We start from the raw sequence: 17554 nt of genomic DNA, 5'->3' as shown, positions 1-17554 counted from the left end.
TAGGGAAAGACAAGCATACATTTTTAGTCCTAGAAATATTAGGACTGCCATGTTGTCATGAAATACTGCATACTGCTTGATGCATGCAATTTTGCCTCATAGAATATGGCATGTATAAGCAAGAGTAAGCCCCTGACTTTGCCCAAAATGTAATGAGAAATTTGTCCAGGATCTTATTTTTAGCTGCACCATTGGAAACAAATTCATCTTCACTGAGGGCTAGTCAAGAAAAATTGTGTTCAGGAGGACAAAGGTTTCTACCTACAGCATAGATCGGAAAACCCCAGAGTCAATTATGTGTATTTGTCTCCAAGGTAAATTGCAGTAAATATTAGGCAAACTGAAACAGTGTTGAACTCTTAGCAAAGGAATATGGCCAAACACCAAACACCAGTAAAAGACAGAAGAACCTCTACTGTTACCACTTCAGTGCTCCATAAATGCCTAACTGCCTAAATTAATAGAACAGCCACTGAGATAAATAATTTTTCTTAGTCTTCTTCTACAGAGAAATATGAGTGGGGTAGCTCTACTTCTGCTTCCTCATGATGGCTGCTGTTGGGGCTCAGCTCAGAAAGGAAGCCTCCCTGGATTCCATGAACTGTAATTAGATGTTTAAATTACAGCCTCACCCAGCTATGATCACAGAGCTACTTTGCTATGTCTTGTACAAACAATCAGTAAAAAAAAGCAATCTCTGCTTAAAGACATTGAAAATGAAAAAGAGGGAGTGACACAGCTTTCAGTAGCTTTCAGTGGAGGCAGCTTATGCATACCACACAGGTCTTCCAATGATAAATTTTTATTAATTTTTACAGGTCTCCTATCTATCTTTTCCTTTCAAGACATTTAAAATGGGGGGGGGTGGTTCTGTTAGGTAACTTGAAGGCTAGGATAATGATTTTCTGAAGTCATCCCACATTATAATATGTACCCTCAGGAAAGTATAAAGGTGGTGAGTTTTACTTCATTCTCTGATGGAAGAAAGAGACACATGTCTATTATTCATAACAAGAATTAGAACAGAGAACTTAACAGATTTGTGCGCTTGCCAAATTGAATTATAGATTTTGACCTTGAAGAGCAAAAAAATCAGAACTATCAGGGTATCTCAAACTTAGACAAAAATAACTCTACTAGAAAACAGGAAAGATTTCCAATGGATTTGAGAAGCTTTTAGATGAGTATTTACAATAAATATGTTTTTTTTATTTATAGTCTTCGACAAGAAAAGGCTTGCTTTAAGATAAGCAAACAAAACAGATCTATAGATAAAAATTAGGAAGTTTACCTCCACCATGTCTTACTTCTCAAGCATAGAATCCTATCATTATTGCTTGATTGTTTTAAGCATCCAGGCAAGTTGGGCATTTCAAAAACCTGAGAGCAACTGGCAAGGACACATAATCTGTAGAGCTCTTGACTTGAAGAGATGAAATAAGTGAGGCCTATCAGGAATATGAAACTTAGCTCATATTCTGAAAAAGTGTCAGTGAACAAAGTCTATTCTTCTGATGAAAATTATGAATTCTTCAACTTTCAGTATGTTTCACCCAAATAAAATTGTCATCATCTAGTAAAAAATTTATCATTAATTAGAAGTTCCATTTCATGAGAAATAGCATGTTAGTCTGTGTACACCTACTTTAGTTTTCCGTCTGGAACCTTAGCCAACTTTAAAACTTGGTAACTGGAAACATATATTGATCTAGTAATTATTAAATATTTCTTAATTGAATACTTCTTAAATTTTCCAAATAAAAAGCCAATGGACTTTCAGAACAATTCTTCTGCATATTACATATATTGTATTTGAACTTAAGCTACCTGAATTTGCTTCTAAAATGTGTGGAAATTTGATATTCTGCCTTCTTTTCTTAATAGTCTGTTTATTTTTTGAATCTGTTTCAAGCAAAAGCTTTTTGTAAATTTAGCTTAATTGTATTTCAGATGGTAACAACCTTTCAAGTGGCTCTTCTTCAGGTAAATCTATCTTCTAAAATTCTATCTACAAAAGTCCTTTTATTGCTTTGTTCTGGCTGTATTATTTCAAGATCTCATTACGTTTTATATATTTCTAGAAGAGTGCAAGTCATAATATGGCTCTTGCTCTCACTGCCTGAATATTTATTTCTGCAAAAATATAGATATAACAGGTAAACTATTAAATTTAGTATAATTATATGACATATAAAATCCAAATTTAATGATACTTCTCATCTTATTATTACTGAAAGTTGCAGTATGCAGAGCATAAAAAAACTTCAATCAATATATGAGACAAAACACAGTGCAGAAATGGTTAGTGGTTTATGAATTCAGTGTTAAAACATAGAAAACATCTTCAGGCTTCCTGTCTCAGAGAAAAGCAATATTTTTTATTCTATGAAGACCGGCAGCCGATGTGATGAAGAGCTGAGAACTTCTTGAGAGCTTGGTTTAATAGATAGAATAAATTCTTTTTCCCAGCTGCCAAAAAAACCACCATAGTCATACCAAGACAGCTAAATACTGTGCTAGGTAACAAATAATTTGGATATAATATTTTCTGTGATGCTTGCTGTTTTATTTCATTGCAGTTATTTACATCTTTGTTTCTTTCATACTTCTAAACATATTTAAGAAATAAAAAATGCAAGAAGTAAAATCTCTTTCTGAGAGGACAAAAAATTCTTTTCATGCAGCTTTTTTACAAAAGCACTTCAAATCCTGTAAGTGTAATGAATAAAATATAGTAAAATGACATTTCTATCAACAAGTGGAAAAAAAATATGTAAATGTACCAATTCATATTAACATCCAAGGATATCAAGATTATGACTTTTGAGGGACACCCTGTTTACATTGTTCTGACTAAATTCACTCATCAACCACACACCACAGAGCCCCACAAGCAGTCAGAGACTTCATTCCCTTCCTTTCATATTCTGACAGATTCCTATGTGCAGATATCAAAGTAAAATCTTTCTCACTTACAAGAGAACATAAAGAAGATTGCTGGTTTTTTATACTGGTAGAAGACACACGCAACCTTATATTTTACATAAAACCAAAAGAAGTGCCAAAATTAAAGGAGACCACACAAGAGGATTAAAAAAGAAGGGTATTCAGTGTCTGAGAATTCTGAGTTCCAGCTTCTACTGTTAATAATTGCATATGCCTTGCTTTTTTCTTCCTGAAAATGAATTATTTAATGAGCAGAGCAAGAAAATTATCCACTCAAGTATGCTTCAATAAGTTTTTGGAAAAAGAACTGAAAAAACCCCATAATTGTCTCTTTCTGTAATTCTTTGTCCCAAGGCCTGCTGTGCCCAAACAGAAAATAAGGCATCATCACATGAGTTGCTAGATAGTATTTCCAAGCCTTTGAGCAGCAATTCAATAACTATCCATGACATATTTCTGATAATCTAAATCCTGGAATTCTCTCACATTCAAATATGAGAAAATATTTCAGCAAAGGTCTGACTTGCACTACTGTTGTGAAAGTAATTTTGCTTATTCTTTGGGGAAGGTTTCAGAATAAAAGTAATATGGAATTAGCCCATGCTCTGGAGGATGCTCTGGAGGACAGTCTGTCATAATTGACCTATCTCACCTGCCCTTGTCAAGGAAATCTGTTTATAATAGATTGGTCATTGTGGATATGTATGCTCTATTCTTTAATCTTATATATTGAAAAAGTAACATATGTTTCATATTATAGCCAGTCATTCACCATTGTAAAACTATCCAAGACCTGATTTTCTTCAACACCCTACTACAGACAACAGTCTGTACAGAAACATGAGCAGCTCACTTTGGTTCAGCTCTCAGCCTAGGAGAAGTGGTACATCACACCAGGAAACAGTTTTGACAGTTTCTACACCTCACATAGATATCCTTCGGCAAACTCTTTGTACATTTGAGCTCCTTTGATTTGATTTTAGGAAGTCTAAATCTAGAGAAGTTTGAGACAAATAGATTAAATATAGCTGCCAGCTAGGGAGCCTGAGACCAGCCAATATTTTTCCTTTTGCTTTCACATTCTGGGGTTTGGATAACTGCTTTGCATCAGCATGAAAATAACAATACTAGCAGTGGTGCTACAAAAGCTGGCTGAGCAATTCTTTGAGGAGCCATCACAACTTTTCAGCTGCCATTTCTTAGGATTACCCTTCTGCAGTGCTTGGGATAGTATTGCAGGAATCTCATTGACATGGGCTAAAAAAACCTTGGGGAGATAACACAGCATCTACCCAGAGACCAGAGAGCACTGAAGAAATTGCAGAGAAGATAAAATTCTCTCACTTGCAGGCATTTCTCTGACTTAGCCAGTGTGTCTTGTATGTAAATATACATTTTCATCAATAGAAATTTGGGGAATACCTTCACTGTATCAAGGCAACAATCAGGCCAAATATAATTTCCCTTTCTTTTCATGAAATGTTTGCACAGAAAAGACACAAGAATCACTAGCCATGCAAGTGTATTGGGTTACAAAAGAAATCCTTGTTCAGATATTTTTGCTGGAATAGCCCATTTTGTATTGATGGGGCAGAAAATTTGCAGTCATGATTGTAGCTCTTGATAAGGTCTTTTGTGAACTAATTTTCATTCTTCCTTTTTTTTCCCTGACACAAAATTCCATATGGTTGTATTCAGTGTCTAAGAATAGCAATTTTCTATTAATGTTAGCACTCCTTATTGCAAAAAATATTAAAAAACAAAAATATTATTTTTTCTTACCAAGATAGGATTTTTCCCTGCATTTTCCCCCCAAAACTGTTAATCTAAACATTTTCTGTCCATGAATTCTAAATCTTCTCCTTTGAGCTCCCAAAATATGAGACAGAATTAAAAAGGCTTCCCAAACACAAGAAAAGTCAATTTGAGTTTGAGAATTTGGAGACAATTCTATCTGCAAACATTTTAGAAGAATCCTATATCATCTACAGTGATATTTTTGGACTGAGTTCTACTATTTAGAAACTTTACCAGCTGAGATGGTGCAGACAATAAATGCAACCAACAGATTAACTCATTTGCAAATAACTTATTCAGTAAAGTGAGGTTTGAAAGGAGGAGGTGGAATGTATGCCTGGAATTGTGACTCAGACTCAACTGCTTTCCTCAATTGCTCTTAGGAAGACACAATCATACAAATCTCTGACTCAGCATTAAGAAGAATTTGGAAATCTATTCTTTATTAAACATGAGGATTTTATTGTAATATTATCTCTGAATTCATGGTAAATAGCCAGTGGCATCTGAAAACTGTTTGAGAATTGTAAGCCAAGATTCATCTGCTCTGACATACTTACACAAAGCAGGGGTTGTCCATTACCAAACAAGAGATCTCACCTCATACACAGGATGCCAGGAAAGCTTCCACTGGCACTTTTATTCTATACTGGGACAGCAGGCCTGAATGAATTTTGCTTCGTGACAAATTGTGTTATTAGACTTCCTTGCTCAGCTCAGATCAGTAAACTACACAAATTCTGAACGGGCCCCCTGATAACTTTAGCTACAGGAGAGAGATGAATGTTCAACACACCATGTAGCTCATTACCTGTTCACTGAAGAATAGCAGTACTCCTTCTCTTAGGAATATTCAAATTAAAAAGCAGGAAATAGGGTTTGAGACTATTTATTACAGTGTATAGAAGAAAAGCAAAAAGCTGCTCATCTAAGTTTTCTATTTTATGCCCAAAACTCTTAACAAGAAGCAAAATTCTCACTGAGTATTCTTTCCAGCTGAACTGCAGCTAGACAGCTAAATCAGTAATGCAGTATAACATGGTCATATTAACGTGGTGAGGCAGAAAAGACCATCTGCAGCACCATGAATATGACTAAAATAGAGTGCCAACAAAAAGCCTTGAATAGAGTCTAATGCCAGAAATCCTTATGAATGGTTTTTTTTTTTAAGAATTCAGCGTAATTGATAAAAAAGAGAATTACAGTATTTTTTTCACTTTGGATGCAATAAGCTTTCAAAATGTATAAGTGCCTTTACAGCTCAATTCAATGTGGATTAAAAATAATAATTTTTTTTAATGTTCTTCCCTAATTTTAACTGTGAGCAGTTGCAGTGTTCAAGCTTACTTAGTAAGTTAGAAGAAATCTACACACTCCCAAGATTCACTCTGGTGAATATCACTGTGTAGACTGAAAATTGGCACTTTTAACTGCTGTTTTAAAGATGCATGACTCTGGTTTATGTAACAGAGATTTCTGTCTATTTTACTCTTGTGTGTGTATGCTTGGAGTGATAAATTCAATGCTACATATTTGGAATTTAACAAACTTTTTCCAAAATTGTCAAGGACAAAAAATTAATATCGTTACATGGATTTATATTTTAAAGTAGGGGAAAAAGGTGGAAATAAATCACCAGATTTCTAAACACTTGGATGTTACCAATAGTCTCACAGGTTTTTCATTTTATAGTACATTTTCAATTATGTGGATAAAAAGGGTTCTAACAATGAGGTGAGAATGTAAACAAATTATTCAGACTATTACATGAGATTCAAAGACTTATGCAAGGATGCTGAGTGGCCAAGTGATAAAACAGCAAAAGCAATTTTTTTGCAGACACAATATTAGATAGTGTTATCTATTACCAAACAACAAGAAAATTTCTCATCGGCTGCAAAAATATCTTAAATTAGCACAGTTAGAAAAATAATTCAAAAATTCAATTAAATATTGGTAATTGTAAGGAAGTGAACTAAGATCAAAACAAAAAGCCATTATATCACTGCATTGATCCCTAAGTCTGAGAGTAGGCTCAGGCCATTGTCAAAAAGGATTACATTAGAAATAAAAAGTAACTGAGAAGAGTGAGAAGGATGTTCAGAGGTACACTATACAGTTACACAAGCATTCTTCAGTGTACAGAAGAGGTATACAGAGAGCAATTCAGCAGATGTACGAAAAACTGGAAACATATTAAGACTATATTGAGACTATAAAAAGGGAGTAATTATTAGCTATTTTTATAGGAGCTAGAACCCTCCCAAAGGCAACATGTGCATAGCAAGTGAGGGGAAGTATTTTTCACAAACATATGCTAAAATTATGGAGTTCTATTGAATAGAATGCTTTGCAGATCAAACTATAACTATTTTTAAAAGAACACTGAGACAAATTCATAGAAGTTTCTGAAATTTGGATAGCTATAAACTGAGTAAATTTATCTAGAGAAATAGATGTAGTGACTCCTAATTTCCTTCTTCATGTATCCACCACTGGAAAGTATCAAGGTCCAACAGTGTTCTAGATGGACCTTTGGTGTCATCTAGTGCAGCAACTTTAGCTCTTAGACAGGTTTTCCTGAGCAGAGTACTCTCACCTTCATTCATTTAGAATTCAAAATACAATTCCATATTCTAATACTAAATATATAGGACATCCATTTTAAAACATTAAATGATTAGCTGGGTCATCTGTTGTTCTCCAGTTACTGTCTGCCATAGGCATAAAAGAACGACTATTTCAAAACATGTCAGTATCAAATGATAGATTACAGTGGTAAATAACAATAAATGTTAGGTAGCTACAAATGCTGGCAATTTAAACTGACTGAAAAAAAAATTTATCCCCAACAGAACTTCTTATCCCAGAAAGAGAGAATAAGAATATACTTTTAAATATCCTCCAAGAAATCATTTCACTGTTAATTCACTGTTGAGAACATTTATGTAGCAAAGTGATGAGATACAAAAAGTTATTTAATAAGTGAAACTGTTTATACAATCACACCTGATCATTTCAAATTTTTTAATTATTTTATTTTGTTAAACTTTCTTTAGCATTGCTTTTTCTAAACTGTTTAATATATTTTTTGTACATCTGAAGTCCCTATGCCTCCATCTGTGAGTTGTATTGCACAAAAACTAAAATATTTGTTATTTAGAAGGGTATTCTGTAAATTTTGCAATTCTTCCTCTATAGTTTCTTTCTATGCATGACTTTATACTCTTCCTTTCAGTTACTGATATTTCTTACCATTACACAAAGTGTTAGTTTTCCACACACTCAGGATAGTTTCCCCTGCCATTCAACACACCAAGCCTAACTCAGCCCATCCCATGCAAATGTAAACAATAATGGCATTGTATAGGTGCAGCTGAGGCTTGATAGCAGTGACACCCATTTTTCTTTGCTTTGCTCCTTTACTTTTCATTTAAAACTTGTTAAAATTGTTTCATTTAATCATCAGGAGTAAGTATTGGAGAGGATTTTAGCAAAACTGATATACAGCTTATTTCTCTATCCTAAGAATTTAGTCCTGGTATCTGCCTGTTTAATCTGTAGCCAATAAATGCACATATCAGCAGTACATTTATAAGCACATGGAGTTCCACTAGTATTAGAATCCACGAATATCTATTTCAGGATAACAACTACCAAGCAAAGTGTTAGACATATTCTGGCAGTCTTTTACAGATACATAGATTTTTAATTTAGAAAGGATAATCTAAACCTCATAGCTTTTAAAATAGGCTGTAGAATTAATGCTGCTATTCCCATTCTAAGCTGAAAAACTTAGGTCTGACTGAATTATGAAATCTTTTAACTCCTCAACTATAACAAACTTGGAGTTATATTTGTATATTTACACATTCCATTACTAAGCATTTTAATTTATTAGGAATAGCTACTATCATTCACTGTAAGTGAAAAAAGCTGATTTTAATGACCAGACAGTAATGTGTAACGTTTTCTTCTGTTTCTGTGTACTTACATGTAGGCAGACTTTTTGGGTTCCGGCTACCTGGATTGAGACTTCTGACATACAGAAAGCAGTCCTTACCCCAGGAAGACCCCGATGCAGTCATAATCGATTCATCTAAGCACAGCGATGACTCGGTGGCAATGAAGCACTTTAAATCACCTACGAAAGAAAGCTGTAGTCCTTCAGAAGTGGATGATACAAAAGCACTGATTCAACACAGTAAATGTTCACCTTTGGTTAATATATCTGGACCTCTTGACCACTCATCACCTAAGCAGCAATGGGACAGACTTTACCCAGACATGATACAGACAAGCAATCCACTAACCCATTCCAGATCAAAGGAAAGTATTTGTAGTATACGGAGAGCCTCTTCGGTACATGACATAGAAGGCTTTAATGTCCATCCCAAGAACATTTTTAGGGACCGTCACGCAAGTGAAGGTATGGTAGAAAGTCAATCACTATTCCCTGATGTACTAAAAAAGGAATATTTTCAATATTTTATAGTAATTATCATCTCTTTGTAAACAAAGTTAATATAATGACTCAATGCTGCATTGAAAATATTAAGGGTCCAAATATGCCTGGCTTATGTACACTAAATATTGGTTTTCATTTTCAAGGAGACTAATGGAATCATGGTGTTGATCTCCTTTATAGGGATATAGCAAATATTGGGGCCAGCATTCCTAAAGCTAATATTGGGGTTTGGGGGAAAAAAATTGGGTGATCAAATTATGATTGCATGAACTGTTCTCTCCTATACTTATATATATTAGAGTGTCTTTAATTATATGAAATCCTACTTCAGAGACTGATCAGTTTATTTCTCTTAAATCTGTAATGTGCAGATTTTACATTCACTGATCCAACACTGAGATATGCTTTATCTCTCATGCTGAAGAGAAAATATCCTCAGCAACTCCATTGACATGCTTTGTGTAACCAATAGTGAAATACTTAGTGAAATGGTGAAATGCTTAGTGTAAACTTCATTTAATTGTGATTTTCTCCTTGTGCTAGTATATTCATTTTTCATTGTAGCAGTTCCCAAATGGTCATTCTTCATCCAGTTATATATCTATGAAAATGTGTTAAAATCAGTTAGAATATTAAGTGTCTTCGATTACAGCAGTAGAAAGCTAATGCATAAATTACCACATAATTTTAATACTTGCCAAATACAGGAGCAAAAATTCCTACCTCCATTTTTTGGAAAAACTTCTTTCAAATGTTAAGTACTAAGGAAAATAATTTCTGCTATGAGGAGTCAATAATCCAATTGAACTCCTAAGGCCTCTCCTGCGATGTGATCATTTACAGTGAAAATAAACAAAACACTCTCACTCTGTTTTCACTTTGCATAAACTAAAAAATAGTAGAGAACCAGGCCCTAACTTATGTCATACATAGTCATTCTAGAGAAACTCAGCGGAAGAGAGGATGGCTCTCAGAAAGGCATTAGAATTAGTAACCGTCCTTGATGCCACCTGCTTACAATCATGTTAGAATTGGACACCTTATGCTGAAAAGATGTTTAAATTTATCCAGCAAGTCCTAATTGTCTAACTCAATGGTGAGACATAAAACCCTATTATTGCTATAAAATTTTCCATGCAAGTCAGGCAACCAATATTCAGCTTAAATCATCTGCTCCAGGCTTGCAGTTTCTGACCCTAAGTACAACAAGTACTTTACAACAAGTTAAAGTAAACAACAGTCCCAAAGGGCCCAACTTTTACCAAAGGAAATATACAGTTAACATATTTTCCCATTCCATTTTTATATTGAGTTTTTCCCAATCATTCAAAAACTACTACATCTGAAAATGCAAGTCAGGATTCAATTTTTCCTACCCTTTCCAGTTCAAAATATTAATTGAATAACAAAGCAGAATTCTGAAATAAGAGAATAGCATTACTTAGCTTAATACTAACTACAGTAATTTACCTGCAGTCAAATTTTAAGATAATGCATTTGGGAATAGAAATTATTTCATGTGTTAAATTAATTTATGTAGCCTTGTTGCCTATCGCTTTAAAATTATCTTCACTGTGCCCATTATATGCCAAAAGATATTACAGTAAAAATGACAGCTTAGCATTTTAAATTCATTTGAGTGTACTGGATCAAATTGCATTATAAATTTGCCTATATGACAGCAAAAGCAACAGGGCAGGAACTGTGTCCTACACTCACCATCCAAAATGCAGCCAAGCCAGCCTCATCTGAAACACCAGCAATCCAGACTCTACAGGCAGGTACAAGTTCAGAAATGTTATTGTCTTCAGAAAGTGGACTCGGCAAGATCACTGCAGCCTTCTGAAACAGCAGCAGGCTTTTGAGCCCAACTCAGCCTATCTCCAATACTGCTACAGCTGTCTGTCCCAGGGAGGCACTGGGCTAGGAGGAACTAAACTCCCTTCCACAGCCCAGGCCCAGCTTGATGTGCGCTGCTCCCTGGTGCTCAGGAAGCTGAGGAGAAGCCAGAGGCAGCAGGTCTGGCAAGGCCCAGCGCCAGGTCCGATGCCCCACTGCAGGCCATGGCCTCTGTCCAGAGCAGGGCTGACCACTCTCCACAGGCTGCTGTGGCACAGCCTCAGCCTCAGAGGTGGCCTGTCAGCCCAGCCAAAGAAGGTGAATGTCTGTGAGAGCCCAAAGCACATCTGAGAGCTGGCAACCTGGGCACAGCAGGTATCTGCACCAGGGGAAAGGCCCCATTCCCTGCCAGACCCGCCTCACACCCTCAGAGCCACAGGGCACAGCACAAGGGCACGGTGGCTTGTGGATCACATTATTGTCACATGAACCAGTGTGGCATCTACCTCTGCACCTGTGTGGCTTCTTTAAAACAGTGGTAACAGCAGCAGTTACAGTATTCTCCCTGAAAAGGTTTGATCTCACGAGAGGATTCAGGGCCAGGTGAACCTGTGAGGACAGAAAGCTTTGCAGATGTTTCCTTGCGGAAAGGCACCTAAGAGCTGAAGAAAGGTTTAAGATATATCTTTCTTCAGCACTTGCTCAGAAGGGCATTGCTTAGGTTGCTGCCATGTTCAAAGCATTTCCTCAGGTGAGTCTAGGCAGGCATGGGGGGCCTGGGGGTCTGTGCCAGGCCTCCTGTGCAGCCCCACATGCCATGCAGCCACCTTGCACTTCTGTTTCTCTCAATTATGTGGGACTAATTATTTCTTCTTGGCACTTTTGCCAAGAAATAGTTTTTCCACTGCCAGACTTGTAGAGAAAGAATTTTATCATGTTTTTATTAAGGCAAGTTAGATAAAGCCAGTCCTACTGCCTGATGATCTACTCCAGACACTTCTACACATTGCCTCAGTCGTCAGAGCGGCTTTACCTTCGCTTAAAATCTTCGTAATACAGTCAAGGAGGTGCAACAATATTTCAATTCAAACCATGCACACTTTGAAGCCGTATTTTCTGCTTTTTCTGATGTAGATTTTAGTTGTCTTTTTTTGTCTTTTTCTCCACTTTTGTTATGCTGAAAACCAGACAATGGTCGCAATGTCAAAGGTAAAGTATACATCTAGACTGTATCTTCCAGTGTTTCAATCAGCCACACTTTTTGGCATGTTACTTTGCCTGCTGTATGAAATGTTCAAATGCAACATTCTCATGTTGACCTCTCTAGGGCTAGGTCTATTACGTAAATTATATTTGTTAAACACATAGTTATTCATGTAACTCTTGTCTCAAAGCACTAACTACAAATCACTGGAAAAAGTGAAGGCATAGTTAAACAGCCTTTGATTTAATTATCTGGTAATTTAAAAAAAGGAAGGGAGGGAAGTAGAACGTATCATAGTTACTTAACTCAGTGCTGTTGTCCTTAAGCAGTCAAAACTTCTGTTGAAGCTACCAGGAGTTTTACCTGTAAAAGGATGTGTGATTGTATGAGGACATTAGCAAATGATCCATTGTTACAAGGTACTTAGTTTTCAGTTAACTCTCTCAAAAATAAATAACTGATAATCAGGACCCTTGTGGAAGTATCTTCACTTATTCCTCTTTTGTCTCTTTAAAACTAGTTTCACGTTCCTGGATGGCAGGGGGTATGGTTTCAAGCTTCCTGTAGTATCAAAATGTGCATGCATGAACTTCATTGCCAATTTCATGTTTAAATAATATTTAGTGCAATTACAAAAGTGTTTCTTTTCACCAGCATTGAGCTACATGTTTTAGAAGCAATTTGAACATAAGCTGTAAATTACTTCCTCCATTTCTGAAGATCACTTACTAAAGTGTTCAGTTTAATTGCCATTTTTGTATCTGTGGGAAAACTGGTGTGTAACTTCATGCATGATGCAAAAAGTGTGTGTACCTGGTAAAATATCTCCAAACTGCATGCAGTGCATGACATAGGTTCTGTAAAACAATTTGTGGACTACAAAATCATTGCATTTGCTTCATGTGTATGTTGGCAAAATCTTGGGGGAAAAAAATGCAGTTTCTGTGCTGTACAATAATTTGTATAAATGTATTTACTACTGGTGAAAGATGATAAATTGGCACTTCAGGAGAGTGAAATAATTTCTCAATGCACTGTGTAAGCAAGGACAATGAAATCCTACCATCAAAATGGGGAGCTCAAACAACCTGATTCTCCTTTTTAGGCTAGGCAGGAGCAAGTCATTCTCTCTGCTTGTTCAGTTCTCTGCCTCTCTGTTGAAGCTGTCAGTCAGAGTGCCAATTAGTATCAATTGTGATTTTGATTTGTTATGGCCCCCTTTTCCTGTGTCCTGCTGTGACAGTATAGCAATGGTCCACTAGCTGTCAAGTACCAGCTCAATTTCTGCCAGCCTGGGCTGTACTTAAGCTAATACTGTCTTTCAATCAATTACCATTGACAATGGGTGCATTATACTTTTCACCACTTTCTAAAGCAAAAGAAGGTAGGGGAAAAGAAGCAAGGTTCTCTTCTCTTGTGCAATGAGCACAAGCCTAATATCATGCTCTACGGGCATGAGTATTAGGTAGCAAAAGAGAGAGTAATCCCCTTTGGAATGGAAGCGATAAAAGATGTAAATCCCAGAAACCAAAAGTTCAATGCAATTTAAGTATCTACAAAGTTACTAATAAAATAAAATCCTGCCTACTATCTAATCACAGATTTGCCTAAGCTATCTTAGTTCCCTCTTACCTTTGAATTCCTAAGGTATGAAAAATCTTGTTAATCTGACAAATTGATTAAAGGTTTCAACTTGAAATCCTGCTTACGTTTAAACTCATTCAATACTCAGAAACTATTGCTCAAACTAACAGGGAAGCAGGGCTGGAAAACTGCGGTCTGGCCACATGTCCATTAGCACACACCAGCCAAATTAGTCACTTCACTGCTTTGTGAGGAGATTGTGAGCCCTGATATATTTTGAGCACTAATTTTTAGTAGACTCATATAGATGATGTGAAAGATAGATTCAGGTCCCACCTGGGCAAACAGGCATTTAAATATAGTATCATAATCCCTTGGTGGTGCCCTCAGTAGCAGGCTTTTTTACCATTCCTTGCAGGTGAAAGTTAGTGCTTTCTTCCCTTTTCCAATGAAGCTGTTCCAAAAAAAAATATATACTAGGAGATAAAGAAGGACTGTTTTGCAGTTTAATGGTTAGAGAACTCAGGCACAAATTCTTTTTTGTACCCAAACTTTTCATCTAGATCATCATGCCCCCCCTTGTCATCTTAGATTCCTTTCTGCACAGAGGCAAAATTTGAAATGGAGTAATAGAGATTTTCTATCTGTGGCCCAGATGAACATGCAATTATCATGAGTCTAGGAGATAGAAAACATGTATAGATCCTTATAAGCTTCAAAAGAAAATGAAATGTCTGCTTCTTCAACAAGCATTTGAAGCCAGGTATGATGGAAAATCAGCCCTCACTTAAAGAATTTCGCCCCAAAAAAAATTCAACACAGCATAAAGCATTTCCCCACAGCCATCCCCAAGCAGCTGGTTCCTTTGAATTTCATTCATTCTCACCTTGCAAATAAAATCAACTTTCCACTGTTGACTTTGCAATTTACCCTAGGCCTAATCCTATTCCATTGGCTGTTCCTGAATTGACATACACATTTTTGTTTTCCTCTCAGGAAGACAAAAGAAAACCTCAAAAAGAAGAAAAAGAGAAAAGCATCACATTGTTGCCCTTAATAGAATTAAGGCAACCTTAAATAAGGTTCTCATGTGGATCTAAGAAATACCCTTCAATCTCACACTTTATGTACATTACTACTGACTGCAAGAACTGGATTTTTTCTTAAATCCCTAAGTGGATTTAGTTCTCACTGTCTAAACATCTTTATAGTACTTTTTCCAATATTGTTCTCAAAAGCAACTTTTCCTTGCAATGAATACTTTTGTTTTCCCAAGAAACCTTTTGATGACAGTACAAAACAAGTATTCTGATAATTTATATTGCTTTTTGTTCAAACAACTCTATCTGTAATGAAAAGAATAATTATAAAGAATATGTACCTCATGAAGTATGTAAATTCTATATATTTTAATGATACACTAAAATAGTATAAGATGGTTATATATACTCTGTTGATATTCTGCCTATAGTTATATAGGTTCTATAGGTATAGATAGTATCTTATAGTTCCCAGTATTCTGTTAGCAACAACAATTGACGAAACATATTTTGAGAGTGTACTCAATTTTCCAGTTTCTTTGAACTATCATGTGAGCATGAGGAAGGTAGGGATGTGATAATAGAGCCTTTGCTAATTCCAGGCACTCTTACATAATCATGTGTCCTATTTCTGTTCTTATAAACAAATGAGCATATAGTCTTTGTATTCAGCCAGAACTATAATGAGAGCACACCAGCATTCCCAGTAACATGAAAACAAGTAAGGATAGATGCATTATGCAATTTGGAATCCATCGACTTTATAAAAAATATTGAGGGTTATATGTAAAGGAAATGTCATATTTATAGCCAATATTAGATTTCAATCTTATTATCAAAATAGTTATTTTTAAAATGTAAATAATTTTTTATTATTAACAAGTAGTAAACAGAAAAATAGTTTTTAATCATCCTTTTAACATATCCCACCTAAACATTAATGACAATTTATTTCCCTTAATTTCCCAGATACTAAATGTGTGTTCTGATTTTTCAGGGCCTTTTAATCATATCAAGTCAAGTCTGTTGGGATCCACATCGGATTCAAATCTCAACAAATACAGTACAATCAACAAAATTCCTCAACTCACACTGAACTTTTCAGATATCAAAAGTGAAAAAAAATCTTCATCTCCTCCTTCTTCAGAGAAAGCAATTATTGCACCTAAGGTGAAAGACCGAACGCACAATGTAACAGAGAAGGTTACACAGGTAAGGTAATACACATTATTTTAGTTTATTTTCTTATCAGTGTATTCAATAGATTCTTACTCTTTTAATGAGTGGCTTGGCTATATCCAGGATAATCTGAAGGCTTTAAAACATTATGTAATTTATCTTCAATTCAGTTTCTTATGAGGTAGTCTACAACTTAGATGATACTGGTAACAAACAAAACATTTCTGCTCCCTATTTTGTAGTGGAAAATATATCTAGTATGCACCATGTGTCCCAAATAAGACCATTAATTTCAGTGATTCCTGTCACTCATAAATGTTTGTTTCGTTCTTCATAATTTTGTCTCAGCATTATGAATTGCTCATTAGTGTAAGGCACAATATGATAACAAATGGTAGGTGTTTGTGCCACTGTATCATAATTATATCTCATAATTTCTGTTCAAGTTCTTTAGCTTTTCATAATACTCTTTTTTATGGGTATCTTTTTCCACACCTGTGCATCCATAAGGCTGTCAAAATGAAAAGCAGATACCTTCGGACTGGATATATGATATATCTTGTGAACAAGGTGTATAATTGAAACAAAACTAAAACTAATTTAAAATATCTGTTTCTTCACTCTAAGACAGATGCAGTGCCCTCTGAAGTCAAAGGAAATTTACAGCTAATTTCAATATTATTACATTTGTGTTACAGTCTTATATGGAGAGTGACTGGAACAGGCTAGGAATGTGGAACATACTGAAAAAAATACCAAGAGATGACAGTATCCCAAATAAATTTTATAGGATTAGTAAGCAGAGGGTTGGCCCTTAAATGCCCAGACAGACTGAAAGAGGTAAGAAGTTCTTTTTAGTAGAATGCAGATAGATATTCCATAAGGAAGATCTTGCCAAGAGTATATTTGGGCTTAGAATCATAGAATGATAGAATTTAAGACCAGCAAGTCCAACCATTAACCCAGCATGGACAAGTCCATGACTAAATCATGTCCCCAAGTGCTGACCAGACTGCAGCTTCTCTACATTGGTGCTTTGCCAGACAGGGTCCATGTTCCTACTTCCTTTCGACAGATATAAAAAGGGATGTATTGTACACCCTCCTAAAGAAATAGAGATAAAAGTTCTATCATTTCTATTTTGAGATCAGTTAGTGCCTAAGAAGTAATTGGATTTTTATCTTTCATATATTTTGTCTTTAATAGCTAGCTTGAATCTGCAACCATTGTCCTTTCTTCTGTGGTCAGTTTTGAAAGATATAATCTCTTCTGGATCCATTTTGATATGTTTTAAATTATTCATAGTAGTTATATATAGAAATCTTTTCATAGATAATATGGCAAAAAGTCAAGTTACATAAAAAAGACTAATTTTTATAAGTTATATAAGCATGCGTCAAGGTAGGGTTTTGGGGTTTTTTCCTTTGTTTTTGTGATTTTTATGGTTTTTGGGTTTCTGTTTATTTTGAATTCTGAATGGCTAATTAGTTCCAGGGT

The 17554-nt window shown here is 35.5% G+C and overlaps 1 protein-coding gene across 5 annotated transcripts in view; it reads left to right on the top strand.

Annotated features, from left to right (window-relative positions):
- Positions 1 to 17554, top strand: part of KCNH7 (potassium voltage-gated channel subfamily H member 7) — a 208537-nt gene that overhangs the window by 131728 nt on the left and 59255 nt on the right. The window contains exons 4-8 of one of the 5 annotated variants that reach the window (XM_038141937.1): positions 1951 to 1983; positions 8744 to 9172; positions 12239 to 12259; positions 12775 to 12798; positions 15876 to 16090. In XM_038141937.1, coding sequence (XP_037997865.1) covers positions 1951 to 1983; positions 8744 to 9172; positions 12239 to 12259; positions 12775 to 12798; positions 15876 to 16090 — 722 coding nt within the window. The remainder of the gene's footprint in view (positions 1 to 1950; positions 1984 to 8743; positions 9173 to 12238; positions 12260 to 12774; positions 12799 to 15875; positions 16091 to 17554) is intronic. The other 4 variants (XM_038141938.1, XM_038141939.1, XM_038141940.1 and 1 more) reach the window with 4 other exon arrangements.

The sequence above is a fragment of the Motacilla alba genome, chromosome 7, assembly GCF_015832195.1.
Source record: "Motacilla alba alba isolate MOTALB_02 chromosome 7, Motacilla_alba_V1.0_pri, whole genome shotgun sequence".
NCBI classification, from domain to species: Eukaryota; Metazoa; Chordata; class Aves; order Passeriformes; family Motacillidae; genus Motacilla; species Motacilla alba.
This window is presented reverse-complemented; position numbering and strand designations above follow the sequence as displayed.